The 20,283-nt window shown below is 41.4% G+C and overlaps 2 protein-coding genes across 2 annotated transcripts; both read left to right on the top strand.

Moving 5' to 3' along the window:
• The first annotated feature begins 203 nt into the window (after positions 1-203).
• LOC107804365 (isocitrate dehydrogenase [NAD] regulatory subunit 1, mitochondrial-like) lies at positions 204-15,714 on the top strand. Its single transcript, NM_001325753.1, is given in 6 exon segments — positions 204-701; positions 1,992-2,231; positions 4,677-4,755; positions 15,305-15,314; positions 15,316-15,324; positions 15,327-15,714. Coding segments are annotated over 6 exon segments (1,071 nt in total). The 5' UTR covers positions 204-221; the 3' UTR covers positions 15,580-15,714.
• A 315-nt stretch (positions 15,715-16,029) lies between these two features.
• Positions 16,030-20,283, top strand: LOC107804361 (butanoate--CoA ligase AAE1-like). The gene is made up of 2 exons (XM_075235182.1): positions 16,030-16,910; positions 18,599-20,283. The coding sequence occupies exons 1-2, from the start codon at positions 16,578-16,580 to the stop codon at positions 20,039-20,041; spliced, it is 1,776 nt and encodes a 591-aa protein (XP_075091283.1). The 5' UTR covers positions 16,030-16,577; the 3' UTR covers positions 20,042-20,283.

The following is a 20,283-nucleotide window of genomic DNA, read 5'->3' on the forward strand; positions in this document are numbered from 1 at the left end:
GATGCAGTTTGATCATTGATGGATTCTCGAAACGCTATTCTTCAGCGGTTCACGCAAAATGTGGCGCGCACTGCTAGCACTCTCTTCAATTTCTTTGCTTCTTCTCAATATTCCATTTTTTTTCTTTTTCCTTGCCTATTAGGACTCTCGTATTTAATGGCTTTTATCACTGACCAAAAGGCATCGTACTGAAAAATTTCAACCCAAATCAAAATCAAACCATGGCTCGAAAATCCTTCCCAATCCTAAAACAACTCATCCAACAATCCACCAATCGTTTTTTCACCACTAACGCGTCGCCACGAGCCGTGACGCTGATCCCAGGCGACGGCGTTGGTCCACTGGTAACCGATTCAGTGGAACAAGTGATGCAGGCGATGAAAGCACCCGTTTACTTCGAGCGATACGAAGTACGCGGTGATATGAAGTGTATACCGGAGGAAGTAATTGATTCAATTAAGAAGAATAAGGTTTGTTTAAAAGGAGGGTTAAAGACACCGGTCGGCGGAGGTGTTAGTTCGCTGAATGTGCAAATGAGGAAAGAACTTGATCTGTACGCTTCTATTGTGCATTGTTTCACTTTCCCAGGGTTGCCTACGCGGCATGAGGATGTGGATATTGTTGTGATTAGGGAGAATACTGAGGGAGAGTATGCAGGTCTTGAGCATGAGGTTGTTCCTGGCGTCGTTGAGAGCCTTAAGGTACTGATATTTTCGTTTTGAGAATTTGTTGTTTTACTATGTTTTATGCGTGTCTCTTAGATTCATAATCTTTGCTTAATTCTGCTTATGTGATAATTTGCGCAGTATTGGATTTACATTTTGGTGACTACTGAAAGTGTTAAAACATGACAAGGTAGGAAGTTCTCCAAAAGGTCTCTCTCTCAGAACACATGTGTGTTTAGCTAAGAAGCCAAAAACTTTTTTTTTTCTTAATATGGTGAAGTCCTGGTACCTGCCATCTCCCACCATGACAGGTACCTGTGTAGCTCTGCCTACACAGGCTTAGGCAGATGAGAAAAAATTAACGAGTGCCAACGATTCTTATAGTCATGCTGGTACGATTTTAGGTGCTTGTCAGGAGTTTTGTTGACTATTGGAATGAAGTGGGTCCAGATGGCGTGAATGGAAATTGAGGATTCATATAGCTAACTCCAACTAATTCGGGATTAAGGCATGGTTTTTTTTTTTTTTTTTGTATCCAGCTTTACTGTATCCAAATAAAGGGGTCATCTACTACCTAAAGTAGAATTGCAGGTGTAGGTGGATCTTATATATTTGGGTACTCCGAGTTCTCAAATTGCTAAATGGATGCCGCAATGCCATGTTCTGAATGTGCACATAGCCTCGAGTACTTAAGATCATAATCATGTTCTGGCTCCTTAGTCGGGTAGTATGCATAAGGGCCCATGTAAGGCAGCAGGTTGCATTAAAGCACTGGTTCTTTAGTAGGTTAGTATGGTAGGCCCCATGTTGGGAAGCACAATGCACATTGTTCTATTAAGTAGGAAATACTCTTCGCTCCATCCTTCCATCTAAAATTAAAAAAAGAAAAAAAACTCTTCGCTCCATCCTTGTGTTGGGGAGTGCATTTTTCCAGAAGCATTATTTATCTTCTTCCTTGATGTAATCTGGACTGAAGTGTATAGATTGTCAGCTGCAGCTGAACCTGTTTGATCTTGGTCTGTGCACGAGTAAGTGTTAGAGCTTATCTTTACCTGGTCACTTCAAAAACGTTAGAGAGATGGGCCAGTTTAGCAAGATGCCCATGTGGTTTTTTCTTTATATGAATTCCCATTTTGTAGCTTTACCAATTTCTGCCTGTATGGTTTAAACTCTTATGTGTCTGCATCTTGATCCATCTAAAAAAGGAGTTGTTTTTTCCCTTCATCAGTTTTTCCTATGTGGTTCTCCTTATTATATCGACTCTGTTGTAAAGTTTTCCTATTCCATGGCTTGCTTTATCCTATACTCTTTGTTTTCCCTTTCCAGGTGATAACAAAATATTGTTCAGAGCGTATAGCAAAATTTGCGTTTGAGTATGCTGATGTAAACAAAAGAAAGAAGGTCACAGCTGTGCACAAAGCCAACATTATGAAACTTGCAGATGGTCTTTTCCTAGAATCTTGTAGGGAAGTTGCAAGTAAATATCCAGAAATACAGTATGAGGAGATTATTGTGGACAACTGCTGCATGCAACTTGTCTCAAGGCCAGAACAATTTGATGTCATGGTACTGGGATATACTTCCTTGGCTTTTCTCTTTACTAATTACTACTGTCCTTAAAATTCAAGCTTCTCTTACATCTGATAACTTATGTGTCATTCAAATTATCAAAAAGAAAATCTAGTGGTGAATGTCATCAATTTAGTTTAGTTCTTGAGGGAAGGATGTGCTTGCTGAGAGCTTGACCTGTCTGCTATTGTGTCTAGTTGCATAATTTACTTGACTTTTGAAGTTCGGAACTTTCCTTAAGCTGCTATCAGACTAGTTCTTATGGTACTCGGCTATGGATTAATAATATGCTAATATTGGAAGTTAGGAATGTTCAGTAATTTGCTTACATAGTCAAAGGGCCTACTCTTATATGTTGTCTCTATCATCTATTTCGCCCTCTTATTTTTGTGTTCTTACTGGCAAGTGGTAACTGTTGAGACCAGTTATGTGATGAAATAACAGAGTCCAAATGACAAGGTCTGCGAAGATATTGAAGTTTTTTCCATTCTCCTTCATATACAACTGAGATACATGGGATAATCTTGCACCTGGGATTTCCCTTGAGTGGCCTCTTTGATTTTGTAGTAAATATTAGGATATCAGTAAGATTTTTTGGTGGGAAGAAATGGTTGCTTCACTCAGTGCAACTTACAGAGAAGGGAATTGATCATATGCAGTCAGTGTCTCTTTGCGAAGTGCATCAGGACGATGCAAATCACTTATTTTTTGCATTGTAGGATCACTGCTTAGCTGTAGGGATATGGCAAACTGTGCGGGCGGGCAGTTCGGGTTTGAGCGTATGCGGGTGCAGGCGGGTTAATTTTTTTTAAGCATTCAGGTGGGGCAGGGTGGTTGCGGGTTGGAAAATCCAAGTCTAACTAACTAGACGATGCCTTTTGAACTAAAAACCTATAAGGCTAAATTTGCAATCAGTATTTTTGTGATGATTATATGTACATTTTAACCACTTTAATATTTTCTTACTGACTGAAACTAGATAGTATTTTATTAATGTCACGCACTACAGGTGGAATTGTTTTCTACAATGTTTGAGCCTGAATCTGTTTCCTTTTGTCATGCATCATATTTTCTACAATGTTTGAGACTAAGTCTAGTACTTCTTCTTTGATTTCCTAGACCAAATTGGGAGGAAAAGGCTGCTTATGCAGGTATCAAAGATACATAGCTTTAAGTCTTCTCTTGATAACATTAATCAATAACAGAACATTAACTTATAATTCTAAGTTATATATCCAGAAAATATAATTGTCTGTTAGCCAGTTTATATTTGTAAAAATATGAAATGAGAAATATAAAATTTGTAATATGCAACAATTTCAGCATGATCATATTTAAAACAAAATGATAAAGTACTTTTGTGCTGGCATTAGCCTCAATGAAATTTGAAATACAAATAAGAAAAATCCTATTCCAACACTAATCATATTGAATAATAAGCATTTCTGGAATCAAAGTAATTTTATATCAGTTTAATTGTTATCTACATTTTTGTACTGGCGTTAGCATCAATAAAAAAATTTATTGGGATTTTGTGTTTAAAAGTTTAATAGTGGTATTGCAAGAAAAAAAGTAGTTTTAATGCGGAATTATTAGCCTAAAGAAAGTTTACGAGGCTCAGTTGTACTTGCTCCAATTTTTTCCCTCTCAAATCTAATACATTTGACACATCAAAAAGCCAAATAAATGTAATTTCAACTGGGGTTTATGCGGGACGGGGCAGCTTGAGAACAGAAAATTTTGCTTTGCCTGGCGGGACGGTTGAGTTTTTATGGGTTAAGGCTGAACCCGCACCGCAACCGTAGTGCACCACTACCATCTCTACTTAGCTGTGGGACATATTTGCCACTCTTCTGGGAATCAAGTGGGCTATGCCTAGAACTGTTTTGGAACTTCTACAGTCAGGGAACTAAGAGGAACTCACACAAGATTCTGGAATGCTATCCCAGCAGCTATTTGGTGGAGTACCTGAAGAGAGGAATGCCAGAATTTTTGAAGACAGCCAAGAGAATATATGTAGTCTTAAGTTCAAATGTATACTTTTACTATCTTTCGGGACAATATGGCAAATATAAATGTTATTTCAGGATATTGAGGCCATGTTTGACTTTTTAAACTCCTCGCACACTCTGTTATAACTAACAGAAGCTTGTAACTGGTTCAGTGCTCCAGGCTTCCAGCATACCATTGTTGCTGGTCATACATCTATAAAAGCTTACCTTGTCAAAATATAGGATATTAGTGAGAAAGCATGGATGGAAAAATTAAGATTAGCAAAACCCTCCCGGTCTTTCTCACCGTGGTTACTGTAGATTAAGAGTCCTGCATCGGCCAGAACCAATCTTTTAGTGTGTTATTAGCTGCTCCATTCTAATTTTTCTCCTCATTTTGAGACATAGCTGATAAGCTTGTTGCTGAACTTCAACCATTGCAATTGTATAGGTGACTCCCAACCTCTACGGAAATCTAATTGCAAATACAGCTGCTGGTTTAGCTGGTGGCACAGGAGTCATGCCAGGAGGTAAATCTTTCAGTTATATATTTTGAATGATTTACATCTCTCTATTATGGTAAGCTGTTGATTTTTGCTGTTTTGTCTATAGATGACAGTTTGATCTTAAAATTTTCACTAAGTTAAGACACCCTTAATTTGGGCTAATTTGTAACTCACAATGTAGCAAATAGAATTCCGGTGATCTAAACCTGTTAAACTTTCCAGCAGCCAAAACAACAAATTTTTTTCTAGATTGATATTCTTGGTAACTTAAGTCTAGCTATACCACATTGGGACTGGAAAATCGATCCAATAAATGTTCTAAATGGATACAACAACAACATACCCAGTATTATCCCACACCGTGGGGTTTGGGGAGGGTAGTGTGTACGCAGACCTTGCCCCTACCTTGTGAGGATAGAGAGGTTGTTTCCAATAGACCCTCGGCTCAGGAAAGTATAAGCACCACATTAATGAAAATATAGACAAGAAGGGACAGTACCAAAAAGCCATATAAAAGCAGAATAAAAACAACAAGACAGTAAGGTGATCAACAATGAAAGAAAATAACAGTTAGTCATAAAAACGTACTACCAACAGAAAGCGAGACTGTGTGCGCCAATACTACTGTTATGAACACTCTAGACTACCTATTTTACTACCCTAATCCTCGATCTCCATACCTTCCTATCAAGGGTCATGTCCTCGGTCAGCTGAAGCTGCGCCATGTCTTGCCTAATCACCTATCCCCACCTCTTCTTTGGCCTACCTCTACCTCTCCGTAGGCCCTCCAATGTCAACTTCTCATACCTCTTCACCGGGGCGTCTGTGCTACTCTTCTTCACATGACCAAACCACCTAAGCCGCGCTTCCTGCATCTTGTCCTCAATAGGGGCCACACCCACCTTGTCGCGAATAACCTCATTTCTGATCCTATCTAACCTGGTGTGCTCGCACACCCATCTCAACATCCTCATCTCTGCTACCTTCATCTTTTGGACATGAGCGACCTTGACTGGCCTACATTCAACCCCATACAACATCGTTGGTCTGACCACCACTCTGTAGAACTTATCCTTAAGTTTCGGTAGCACCTTCTTGTCACACAAAATATCGGAAGCGAGTCTCCATTTTATACATCCCGCCCCAATACGATGGGTGACATTTTCATCAATTTCCCCATCCCCCTGAATAATAGACCCAATGTACTTAAAACTTCCTCTCCTAGGGATGACCTGCGAGTCCAGCCTCACCTCCCCTTCCCCTCCTTGAGTCTCGCTACTGAAATTACACTCCAAGTATTCTGTCTTGGTCCTGATCAGCTTGAAACCTTTAGATTCCAGGGTCTGCCTCCATACCTCTAATTGCGCGTTCACACCGTCTCGTGTCTCGTCAATCAATACAATATCATCTGCAAATAGCATGCACCACAACACCGCCCCTTGGATGTTGCGCGTCAGTATGTCCATCACCAAAGCAAACAAAAAAGGGCCGAGTGCCGACCCCTGATGCAACCCCATCATAATCGGAAAATGGTCCGAGTCCCCACCCACCGTCCTCACTCGGGTCTTTACTCAATCATACATGTCCTTAATCAACCTAACGTAGGCAACCGGTACACCTCTAGCCTCCAAACATCTCCACAAAACCTCCCTTGAAACTTTATTGTACGCCTTTTCTAAGTCGATGAACACCATATGCAAGTCCTTCTTTCTCTCCCTGTACTGCTCCATCAATCTCCTAACAAGATGGATGGCTTCTATAGTCGAACGCCCCGGCATAAACCTGATCTGGTTCTCGAACTGGCAAACAAAATGGATAGAAGAACAAAATTAGTAGATTGCAGTAACAGAAGATCGAGCTGGTTCGAGGTACTGAAAGGATAAGGAATAAGCAGGATGGCAGTGGATAGGCACATCATCTGTTGGACTTGCAGTACAACCAGATTGGCTTCAGAAGGTCAGGGAAATCTTGCAGATTGAGATTACAACTATAGCTACCAATTATTCGGGAAGTTTCTTATTCAAGCTATGCAAGGCAAAAGGAAGTCGAATGTAATGTCATGGGCTGCTTTCCGTCATCGACCCATGACCCCTTGGACGCGCCCCGTGGCGTCCCGGCAAGCCTCCCAATGCCTAGCGCCACGGTCGGCCCCGTGGTCTCGACAGCGCCAAGTGACAAGCGAGCATGCGCCTCTGTCGCCCCACCGACAATCAGTGCCAACGCCCAGCGGCTGGCGAATGCCATCAGCGCCGCGCGCACCGACAATGCCGCGCGCGCAGACCCAATGCCAAGCACCAGCGCCCCGCCGCTGGCAGATCCAAATAGTGCCGCGCGTGCCCACAACAATGCGCGCGCAGACCCTGATGCTCAAGACAAAGTTGCTGCCATCGGACTTGCTTCCATAGAAGACTAAGTCTATTTCATTGTAATTATAGAGTAGTTTTACTTCATTCATTTTCAGTGTGCTTCTACAACTTTCTTAGGTCAACTCATGTAACTTTGGTTTATTTTTTTTAAGCATTATTAAGGGGGACCAAAGCATTCAAACATTCAAGCATTCAAACAATTCTCTGTACTGGTGTCTCTCCCCCCGACACCGCATTGCATCTTGTAATAGCTTTCATCATCATCAATACAATCATTAGCTTTCATCATCAATTGCTCATTTTCCGCTGCTCAATTGCTCACGACATTGGTTTTCCCGTACGACACTGACAATCTAGTCTAGCGTACGGCGAGGACCTCAGTTGGCGCATAGCAACCGTACTGACATCGGTTGCTTAGCCTTACGTCGCCCTTCCAAGGAACTTCAGGAAGGCGCTGCGTAACAGTTGGTATCAGAGCCTAGGCTCGACATCGGACGAGGGAACTCATTGGCATCATCATCACCATTTCTGACCATGGTGAATTACGGGGATCGCATCACGACCCTAGAAGAGACGGTTGACGCATTACGGCCCATCGTGGATACGTTGCCTGATCTAAAAACCAGCCTAGTGCAAAGGTTGGATGACCTGGACCGCAGAATGCGGCAGGCAGAAATTTACATTGCAAACATCATTCAAGACTCTGAGGAAGACCGGGAAACGGCTGCCGTCGAGGCAACCAAAATTCATGGCAAATTCGAGGACCTCCAACAGGAGCGTGCCGAGGATTTAGCCCATCGGGAACTAGAGGCAGATAGACTGACTGTCATGCAGCAAACCATAGACAACTTGACAGGCCAGCTCAATGTTGTCAATGCTGCCCTTCAAAGCCTGCTCAAAGGAGGCGAAAACCACATCAGGGGTGCCATGAACATTGCCCCCATGCCACAAAAGCTGAAAATTCCGGAGCACAAGCCATACAACGGAGCCCGGGATGCTAAAGAAGTGGAAAACTTCATCTTCGACATCGAACAATACTTCGATGCCGTTGGACAGTTGGAAGAATCCAAAAAGGTAGCAACTGCTGCCATGTATCTTCAGGGTGATGCAAAACTCTGGTGGCGAGTCAAATATGAAGCCATCAGGGCCGGTAAAGATACTCTCCAGACATGGGCAGAACTGAAGGCCGCCATACGCCTGCAGTTCTTTCCCGAAAACGTGGAATACAATGCACGGAGAAAGTTGTGTGAACTCCGCCACACCAGGTCGGTGCGGGCAGTGTTTTAAAAAGCGATCGCTTCGTCGCTTTAAGCGAGAAGCGACGCGAAGCAATGGCTGCTCGCTTTTCCATGCCTGAGGTGACTCGACCAGATGAAGCGCTCGCTTCAGTCGAAAAAGCGCGAAGCGACTTTGAAGCGTGAAGCGCAGAAGCGCTCGCTTCAGTCGAAAGGGGTCAGTTTGTTTAAAAAAAAAGTTTGGGTCTGTTTTTTTATTATACAAAACAGACCCCTAAGACCAAATTGATCGACCATTTCTCTCTTCTTCCCAAAATCAATTGCTGCTGCTAGGGTTTCATTCGCCATAGACTTCCTCCAGGTAATTTTTCTTCTTTCTTCTTCTTGTCCTTTCTTCTTCTCCTTTTTTTCTTTCTTCTTTCTTCTTCCTTCTTTCTCCTTCTTGTTCCCATCCAGGCGTCTGCTCACCCTAAGGCATTTTATCTTTTTTTCTTTCTTCTTCCTTCTTTCTTCCTTCTTCTTCTTCTTCTCTTCTCTTTTCAGTTTTTTTCGTCCAGCGTCTGCACAGCTAGGGCAGGGTTTTCTTCTTTTTTTTTCCCTTTTATTCTTCTTATTTATTAATTATTAATTTTAATATGTATTTTAGTTTATAAAATTAATTATTATATATATGTTATATTTTCAGTTTATTTGATTAATTTTATATGTATTTCAGTTTATAAAATTAATTATTATATTATATATATGTTATATTTTCAGTTTATTTGATTAATTTTATATGATATGTTATATTTTAGTTTATTTAATTTTTTTAATGTGTATTTCAGTTTATAAAATTAATTATTAAGAATTGCGCTTCACTTCAATGAAGCGTGCGCTTCACTTTGCGCTTCGCTTTTGAAGCGAGGCGAGCCCCTGTCGCTTTTTTGCGCTTCTCGCTTTCAAAAACACTGGGTGCGGGACTACGTGCGTGAATTCTCCGCACTCATGCTAAACATACGAGATATGGGGGACAAAGACAAACTGTTCGCATTCATAGAAGGTTTGAAACCTCATGCTCGTATGGAGCTGCAAAGACAACGGGTAGATACCCTGCCCAAGGCCATTCAAGCTGCAGAGTGCCTTGGGGATTACCAGTTGGAAACTCAGAAGGATAGGCCCCAGCCGCCTGTCCGAGGGGGATACAACGGGAGCCAACCTAGCAATGGTGGCCCCAACAGAAACGGAGGAGATCGAGGTGCATCCAAATCCAAGACTCCTTCCTCAAGCAGCAACACTGCTGCATCAGTCAACAACAATCAGGGGAGAAAGCCCCCATCAGAATGCCGTCATTGCGGCGGGGAACATTGGAACAATCAATGCCCCAATACACAAATCAATGCTCAACAAACTGTTGACGACGATGAGTCAGATCAGGACGGCTCAGCCGACGAAGAACAGGTAGGGGCCTTCAACGCATTTGTTGGCTCCATTCATGATACCTTGGCGGGAACCAGTACTGGCAATCCCAATAAGAAGGCATTCCCAATCGACAAGAAAGGGAAAGGAAAGGCGGACGAGAGGCCTCCCACATCACAAAAGAGGACCTTAATGTTCGTTGACATGAAAGTAAACGGCAGACCTATTCGGGCATTGATAGACACGGGTGCTAGCCACAACTACCTGGCCTCAACTCAGGTGAAACGCCTCGGTCTAGCAGTGCAAAAATGCAAGGGTCGTGTCAAGGCTATCAACTCTCCATCTCAGCAAGTGAGTGGAATAGCCAAAGAAGCGCCAATCCAGCTTGGCCCATACAAGGGAATATTCGACCTACGTATAGCTATCATCGATGACTTCGAACTGATAGTGGGATTGGAATTCCTCAGGCAGACCAACACCATCCCGGTACCATATGCCAACATGCTCTTAATGATGGGAGACAACGGGGCCAAACCCCACACCATACCATGCATATCCAAGAAGATGGCCGCTGGAAACATCACGGCCATGCAGTTTAAGGAGGGAACCAATAGACCTGAACCCACAGTTCTGGCTGCCCTCAACATCATCAAACAGACATCACATCATCGGGGTCCAACAGCTCATGGCGCCCCTCATTGTGTGAAGACTTGTCAAGCATTCCAAAAGGACAAGTCGGATCACTCAGCACAAGCGGGACTCTTGGAGCCGCTACCTGTCCCACAGAGACCTTGGGAAAGCATTTCCCTGAATTTCATCACAGGATTACCCAAGGTCGGAAATCATGCAACCATCATGGTGGTAGTAGACCAGTTTTCCAAGTATGCTACCTTCATCGCAGCCCCACAGAATATATCAGCAGAAGATACAGCTCGACTCTTCTTCTCTCATGTTGTCAAACATTGGGGTATGCCCAGCAACATCATTAGTGACTGCGACCCACGCTTCACTAGCAAGTTTTGGACCCAACTCTTCAGTTGCCTCGGATCCAAATTGAGTTACAACTCAAGCCATCATCATCAGCAAACATATGATCAAATAGACCGGTTCAATGACATGCTGGAGGAATATCTCCGCCAATTTGCAACCGGGTCACAAACACATTGGGTGAAGCTTCTGGATGCTGCTCAGCTGTGTTTCAATTCACAAAAGTGCGCCCATACAAACAAAAGCGCTTTTGAAATTGTTACCGGACAGCAACCGCTACTCCCACAAAATGTGAATGCACCAAACATGCCATCATCTCATCGAGCTGCCAGTTTCTCTACAGAATGGGAACAAACTTTGAAGATAGTGCGGAGCTATCTTGTCAATGCCCAAGACAGGGCAACGAGGCATGCCGAACAAAACCGTTGCTTTGCCCAACATCAAGCAGGGGACAAAGTGATGGTAAGAATCCCGAGGCGGAACTTGTTTGCAAAGAGGACCCAAGATCCTCGCCTATTGCCAAGCTACATCGGGCCTTTTTCCATTGAAAGGCGTATCGGGAAATCCACATACCAGCTGAACACACCAGCCTGGTGGAAAATCCATCCAGTCTTCCATGTCAGCCGCCTCCAACCATTTCAGAAATACATGGAAGATCATTCAGAAAGACATCTCACAACACCGAGGGGAACAGACCTCCCAGCCAACAAGAGCCTGACCAATCATCATCATCCGACAGGTAAGGCTCCGAGGACGTCGCCAACTCAGGTGGGGGAGAATGCCATGGGCTGCTTTCCATCATCGACCCATGATCCCTTGGACGCGCCCCGTGGCGTCCCGGCAAGCCTCCCAACGCCTAGCGCCACGGTCGGCCCCGTGGTCTCGGCAGCGCCAAGTGACAAGCGAGCATGCGCCTCTGTCGCCCCACCGACAATGCCGCGTGCACAAATCATCCTGTTGCCATCAGCGCCGCACACCCAGACAGTGCCCCGCGCGCAGACCCAATGCCAAGCACCAGCGCCCAGCCGCTGGCAGATCCAAATAGTGCCGCGCGCGCCCACAGCAATGCGCGCGCAGACCCTGCTGCTCAAGACAAAGTTGCTGCCATCGGACTTGCTTCCATAGAAGACTAAGTCCTTTTCATTGTAATTATAGAGTAGTTTTACTTCATTCATTTTCAGTGTGCTTCTACAGCTTTCTTAGGTCAACTCATGTAACTTTGGTTTATTTTTTTAAGCATTATTAAGGGGGACCAAAGCATTCAAACATTCAAGCATTCAAACAATTCTCTGTACTGGTGTCTCTCCCCCCCGACACCGCATTGCATCTTGTAATAGCTTTCATCATCATCAACACAATCATCAGCTTTTATCATCAATTGCTCATTTTCTGCTGCTCAATTGCTCACGACATTGGTTTTCCCGTACGACACTGTCATTCTAGTCTAGCGTACGGCGAGGACCTCAGTTGGCGCATAGCAACCGCACTGACATCGGTTGCTTAGCCTTACGTCGCCCTTCCAAGGAACTTCAGGAAGGCGCCGCGTAACAGTAATCATGCCAGAGATTAGCTGACTCAGGCCGGGAAGACATAACCTAAATACAAATAATTCATCGGAAAAAGGGTATCAGGTTAAGACAACCTCATGCATATTAGGTCAGAAGAGAGGTCTTCCGCAGATGTTGCTGCTCTGAGTAGCTGGCTAGAAATGAGCGGTAAAGTCACCCACAAAATTAGTGGTGGAGGATCACAGAATTTCAATAGAATAAACTTCAGTACTCTAAGGATTAAATCATCTTAAAAATTGTTTCATTTGAAAATTCGGAGCTTACATGCTGAGGTCCCTCATGTTTGGGAGGTGTAGAGGTGGTCTCAGAACATGGGTCAGTAAGATGAATGACACATTTTTCCTCTGCCGATTACCTGTGAAGGCTATTACAGAGAGTCAAGGTGGGTGAATGGTATTTCGAAGGTCAGAAGCTCTTCCTTGACTAGTGGTCTCTGATCTCAGCCTGTCATCAGCCTAAACCTAAACCAAGTCACTGGCGGGCTTCTACTGATTACTGGTGAGGCTTCCATTGCACTTGTGATGAATATTCTGTCTGAATGGAAAGAGACGTTTGTGGTGGTTATTTGGAAGTGGACAAGGTTTCAAGGAACAGGAGACACCATCGATAGCTAGAATTTGTGTTAGGGCCCCGAACAAGAAAATTCCAGTGACACTGACATTTGAGATACGCAATTGGAGGCTTGGTGTCAATTTGGTCTAAAATGATTACTTGGGTGCAGAACATAAGGCATCCGAGAGGTCACTGTAAAATGCAATTTCCAACAAATGGAGATGGCCAGCCATGGATACTACAAATTTCACAAATTTCCCTTAAAACTATAATGAGCCAAGCAACTTCTGGACAAGTAGGTAATTCAAACTGGGAAATTACTCAGCCAGAACGGATAAGCTTTTGCTTAGTGATGGGAAGAGGGGGAACTCTAACAACTGAAGTTTTGTAATTGGGCCAGCTCAACCACAGGAAAAAGAATTTCCATTAAAAAGCAAAGCAGGCAGGTGCATAAAATCAAGGCTAAGGCCGATCCGTGTGTTGAAGACAAAAGTTTTTGGCTTTCGTATAGGTGAAACATATGTTGACCCAATGGAGGTGTAGATAGAGCTCTATTTAGAAGCATGGACTTCGTTAGAGATTATCCTCAGCCAGTTGAGATAATGAAGTTCGGGGATAAAGAATGCAGACCAAAGTCATAACAATTAGCTTGAGCTGAGGAAATAGAGGTAAGTGAACAAATAAACTACCTCTGACTGACAAATTAGGAAAAGAAATCGCGCAGTAAATGGCATTCTGGAGAGCCAACGATTAGAGGAGATGGCTACAACAACTGTGCAACTAATTGATGAACCAGGGCTAATGGCGGTGTCAGTCAATTTACTCCTCCCTTATTACAGAGATGATTGAAAAGAAAAGTGCATGCAGGTGGAAAGCTTCCAATACAAAGAAATTGGAGTGGCTGGGTGAAAAAGAAGTGCTCAAGCTGAGCAAACAGCTAAAAGTGCATTTTGCAAGGTTTGAAGAAGATGCCCCATCCCTATTCATCAGAATGGAAAGGAAATGGGTGGGAGAAGGCAGAGTCCTGGGCAAAAATCAAATCGGAGAGCTGCAGGAGGTTGGAGGTCGAAAGATCAAATGGAGCTCAAAAACCTAGAATTCCACATATAAATTGTGGGAAGAGGCCGAGAGAGGCAAGGAAAAAAAGGCGTGGAAGTTGCAATATGCTGGAATGTTAGGGGGTCGAAGAACAAATAGACGAGATCTATGCTGAACATGCTCATCAAGAAATGAAAAGCAATCATCTATTGCTTTCAGGAAATTGAAGTCGAACCATCAACAATGAAGTCCATAAGGCAAATATTGGGATCTAGTTGGGTGGAGTTGGCTGAGCTGGGTTCATAGAGGACAAGCAGTGACCTTGTCATACAGTTACATCACAGATTCTGGATGAGCAAAGAAGCTCTGATGCGTAATTACACAATTTCTATTATATTATCAGGAGTTTTAGTAGATTTTACTCATCCACTCAGAGTAAGGAGGGATGCATGGCTTGATTTAGTTGCAGTTAGGGGTTCATGAGATAGACCTTGGGTCATTTGTGGAGATTGCAATGTTCTCGAATTTGCTTCAGAAAAGTTGAATGCTTCTCTGCCATCAAAATCTGTGAAAGTTTTTTCCAAGTTTCATAAGAGACGGACACGGACCTGTGGATCGACCACTACTGGAAGGCATATTTACTTGGTATAGGGAAGGAGAAAGACCTGCTGCTTTGGGAATAGATATTTCTATTCTCTGTGGAATGGTGAATTTTTAAGAAAGCTAAAGTAGCATGCTTAGCATGTGTCCTAAGGGAATGATACTGCTGCTCAATTACCTTGTTCGTCTTGGTTTTTTCGTTTCCTTTTCCTTTTGGATGGATTTATTGATCTTTATGTTCTTTCAAACTTCACTGTTAGTTTGCTCAACTAGCATCTCTAATATTAATGCGGTTAGTCAATTACTTCGTGGTTTCGATATCTCTGGAGATTGAATCTTTCTGTTAGCCTTATAAGTTCTAACTTCTAAATGCGGCTAGTGCGGATAAACAATTGTTATGCTTGACCCTGAGCCTCTACATCCCTTCTTTTTTCCTCCTTCCCCATGACTGAGTACAAAATATTAAAGAACCTTCCAGTATAACGATTTCCATCCGAATATGAGGTGTTTACTGGTTGGTTGCTGATATGGTTAGTGCCCTTTTGCTTATTATGGGACAGCTCTGACTAATTGCTAGTACTTGTCAAAATGCATTAGAACTCTCTTTATGGTTGCCTGGTTCTCCTCCTATAACTTTAATAAATGCTCATCAGTACTTGTTCAAACTTTCATTGTTGGAAGAAACTAGAAAAAGATTAAACGCCTCCTGCTTGTCTATTCTACAGATTATTTACAGCATTTCCCAGGGAACAATTAGAATATTCTCGGTGTTTCTTCCTCAAGCATTAGGCGGCTTATGAGATTTAATGTATGGCTGTGATTTTCTCAGGAAATGTTGGGACTGATCAAGCAGTTTTTGAGCAAGGTGCTTCAGCTGGGAATGTTGGCAATGAAAAGATTTTGAAGCTTAAGAAAGCAAATCCAGTGGCACTTCTTCTGTCGTCAGCAATGATGCTTCGACATCTTGAATTTCCATCATTTGCTGATCGTTTAGAAACAGCTGTAAAACGTGTAATAGCAGAGGGAAAAGTCAGGACAAAGGACCTTGGAGGGGATAGCACTACCCAAGAAGTTGTTGATGCAATTATAGCTGCTCTAGACTAATCAGCAATATACTTGGCAAATTGTTAAGAAATTTTGTTCACTGTCCAGAGATCTACTTGGCCTATTTTTTTAGCAGCTGCAGTTTTGTTTAAATGTACTTTCTAGAATTTTGCTGGTACAATTTTTATTATTACTATCATTGGTTAATAATTCAAATTTGATGCATGATTGCTGTCTATGCCCTGTGCATAAAAAACTTGTAAAGGATCACTTCTTGATCTGTCCATATTATTTAAAGGAATTTTGCTTCGTGGTGATATTTTGTTCCATTTTGGTACATAATTTCTTTGATCTTTCTTATTTTTATTCTTCTTTCTCTGTGGTTAGTGGAAAGCATGTATTCTTGTTCTTCTTCATCACTCACTTATTGTTTTGTTTTTATTTTATTCAGCCATGTGTAGTGGACCTCCTTTCTTTATTTCTTGCTTTTGTTCTCACTTAATTCCTTTACCTTTTTTATTTTTTTATAATTTTGTGTTTAGTGAAATGATACTCCTTTGCTGGTGAATGTAAGTTATCGTTTTTGCAACTGTTTGTGTTCGTTAGCTTCCACTTCAAGCAAAGACAAATCTGAGATCTACCTTCTAATATAGTAATTTGTTACTCTATTTAAGTGCATTCCAGAATATCGTCATTTTGCTTAAAAAGGAGATGTCCATATATTCAGATAGAAAAATACTGATGTAAAGGTTTATTCACTCAAGGGTTGTTCATTTGATTATATGGTAAAACGAAATAGTAATACCTAAAGGTTGACTGCTCGCTGGAAATCCCATCATATCCGCTCAGCTCACGTTTGTGCTTTAAATTGCCAGTTTGTAATACTTGACATTGCCAACACGATGAAGAAACAAGAAATATTCAATTCAATTTTTTTTGTTGTTGCTCTGTCAACTCTAATCTGATCTTCACATTGCCAATATATGTCTTAATTAGTTCTGAAAGGTTCAAGATGCTACTCCTCAATCTTCCCTCTGACTTTCTTCTCAACCATCACCATGAGTCACTCAGGATTGGCACGAAATCTTATTTATAGTACCAATTCAGTTCAAATTAAAAATATAAATACTCAGAGGCCTCGCCACTTGTGTCAGGTTTCAATGAATCTTCAAGCTGAGCCATTGCGATCAACAGAGGGTTTGCTTAAATGTTCTACAAATTATGTTCCATTAACACCCATAAGTTTCTTGGAAAGAGCAGCAAATGTTTTTAGAGGAAGAACTTCTATCATTGATGGACCTTCTGTGAAGTATACTTGGGAAGAGACACATGCACGGTGTATAAAGCTTGCTTCTGCTTTGTCTGAGCTTGAGATTTCTCGTGGAGATGTCGTAAGTTTCTTTCTTCTAACCATTATTTACGTTAGAACATATATAGGATGACTAAAGAACAACGAAGCAATATTCAAATACTTGCTTAAAAGAGTAATTGCTTTTGGAGCAGGCCTCTTATCTAGTGTTCAACATTATGTCAACCCAAAGCCGAATTAAATGTCTTTGGTTTGATTTGGTTTGGTATTAGAAAAAAATCCAAACCGACACACACTCATAAATGTATACAATTTTAATAATTTCTTCAAAAAGTGTTTCATACATAATGTGAGAATATTCAATGTACGTACTAATATAGAAGATTTGCCTTTGTTTACCTTTAAATGATTAGTTTAACGTGTATATATGATCACTTCCTTATTATGTCGTTGAAACACTTCAATCTTTCTTACTTTCATAATACAACACAAGGTTTTATTAAGTTTATCTAGTGCTTTATTGATATTTTTTGAAAAATAAATAGTTAAGATGACCTAAAACAAAACCTTCATAGCAAACATGATATGGATTAAAAATTTTAGACAAAAGAACTACTGAACTACACCATTAAAAAATAATCAGTTTTTAGCAAGCATGATAAGGATCAGAAAGGTCCAGACAAGGGCCAGGCCCACTAAAGTTAACGGAACAATAACAACCTAGTATAATCCCACTAGTGGGGTCTGGTGAGGGTAGTGTGTACGCAGATCTTACCCTACCCTGGAGTAGAGAGGCTGTTTCCGATATACCCTCGGCTCCCTCCCTCCAAGAACTCCCCACCTTGCTCTTGGGGTGACTCGAACTCACAAACTCTTGGTTGGAAGTGGAGGGTGCTCCGCTAGAGCAACACACTTTTGTCCTAAAGTTAACGGAAATGTCACGTATTTTTTCGATAGAGATCTTCTTTCCTAAAATATCATTTTTCCTATAAAATTTAGCACTAATCACAAGAGAAGCAGAAAAGTCTGCAGAAGAGAATAACTAAAAAGCTGGAAAAAAATATCAGTAACAAAAAAAAAACAGCGATCAAGGGAAAAAATGAAATTAGGCAAGAAAACCCCGATCACGATCCTTACTTAGCTTGGCCACATGGAAAATCTAAAATATTTTCATAAATTTTAAATAATTAATTTGAGAGATTCATGTGATGGATGAAAATTGCTCAATATTTGTAAACTTAATGGATTGTATGTGCTCAAGATAATAAAAGAGACTAAAATAGACTTATCCCCAAGCTTAAGCGACCTTCTGGTTAACAATCTAATTTTACACGTAATGGACAAGTAATATTAATAGAATATGGGTCGATAATGACTTATCTAAATCTCATATTCTTAGCGAAAAACAAATCCCATCTTCTCCAAAATTTTGTAATCCAACGCAAAACTTATCTGAAGTCAACTCGTTGCTTTAACCACTTTCACATTACAAATTATGCAGCATTTTCTACATCTCTTGTGTTTTGCTCTCTCAGTTCTTCTATGTTTTATTAATTATACTCGTAATCCCTAGCATTGTTTTTCATTGACGCGAATCCTCGTTCTTCTTCGTGTATGGGGGATGTATTCAGATATCTATTGACGCGAAATACTCATTATATTGACGATTCTTGTTGTCATAAATAGATACCAGTTGAACTCTGCTAGAATGAGTTGGGAATTTAAAGGGTTTACTTTTCCATTTTCATAGATTTAAAATTATTTATGTAGGTTGCAACATTGGCCCGAAATGTATACGCAATGCAAGAGCTGCATTTTGCAGTTCCAATGGCAGGTGCAGTTCTTTGTACATTAAATACACGTCATGATTCAGCTATGATATCAGTACTACTGAAACATTCAGAAGCAAAGGTCATATTTGTGGATCAGCACTTGCTCCAACTTGCTCAGGGAGCCATACATATTCTTGCTAATGAAAAAGCAATACCACCACTTGTTGTTGTAATCTCTGAATCTAACAATTCTACTCCTACTATGGCAAAATCTAATACTCATGAATATGAAAGTCTCCTTGAAAGTGGGAATATTGAATTTGCTGTAAGGTGGCCGATAAGTGAATTTGACCCTATTAGCATTAACTATACTTCTGGAACAACGTCGCGACCCAAAGGAGTTGTTTACAATCACAGAGGTGCATATCTCAATACCATTGCTACATTTATGCTTCATGAGATGAGTTCATGGCCTGTTTACCTTTGGACCGTTCCAACGTTTCACTGCAATGGATGGTGCCTGACTTGGGGTCTAGCAGCACTAGGTGGCACTAGTATTTGCCTTAGACAGGTTTCTCCAAAAGTCATATTTGAAAGTATGGTAGAGCACAAGGTCACACACATGAGTGGGGCACCAACTGTTCTAAACATGATTGTGAATTCGCCCGAAAGTGACAGAAAACCACTTCCACACAAGGTTAACATAATGACAGGTGGTTCACCACCACCTCCACAAATCCTTTCCCAAATGGAGGAACTCGGGTTTCGAGTACATCACTTATATGGACTGACAGAGACATATGGTCCAGGTACATATTGTTTGTGGAAGCCTGAGTGGGATTCTTTGCCACCAAATGAAAAGTACAAACTAAAAGCAAGACAAGGAGTGCAGCATCTTTGTTCAGAGTCAGTGGATATAATGGATCCTATTACAATGGAGAAAGTACCAGAAGATGGTAAGACAATTGGTGAAATTGTGTTCAGAGGGAATACTGTAATGAGTGGATATTTAAAAGATGTAGAAGCAACAGAAGAAGCTTTTAAAGGTGGCTGGTTTCATAGTGGTGATTTGGCTGTTAAACATCCTGATGGCTATATTGAAGTTAAGGACAGACTGAAAGATATTATAATTTCTGGTGGAGAAAACATAAGCACAGTAGAGGTGGAAAGGGTGCTGTATAGTCATCCAGCAGTTCTTGAAACAGCAGTAGTCGCGCGACCAGATAATTACTGGGGACAGACACCTTGTGCATTTGTGAAGTTGAAGGATGGTTTTAATAATATTACTGATCAAGAAATTATCAACTTCTGCAGGGATAACTTGCCTCATTACATGGCGCCTCGAACCGTCATATTTCAAGATCTCCCAAAAACTTCAACAGGGAAGATACAGAAATTTATTCTAAGGGACAAAGCCAAAGCATTGGGCAGTCTTTTCTGAATGTTGGTGATAATTGCTTTTTAAGTCTGAGTGTTCATTAATTCTTCTATGCCATTTAACTCTCTGTATCATTCTTTTGTGCCACTCAGTTCAATATTGGCCAAAGCTGGCAAATTGCTCTGAGTGGTATAATGCATTTCTTTTGCTTGGTTTTTAGATTGATGTTTCCTCAAAAGTGATATGCTAATCTCCATATTATGCACTCTTTGCTAATGAGGTTTTAATGTCAATATTTTCTTCTT

The sequence above is a fragment of the Nicotiana tabacum genome, chromosome 17 (assembly GCF_000715075.1).
Source record: "Nicotiana tabacum cultivar K326 chromosome 17, ASM71507v2, whole genome shotgun sequence".
Lineage (NCBI taxonomy): Eukaryota > Viridiplantae > Streptophyta > Magnoliopsida > Solanales > Solanaceae > Nicotiana > Nicotiana tabacum.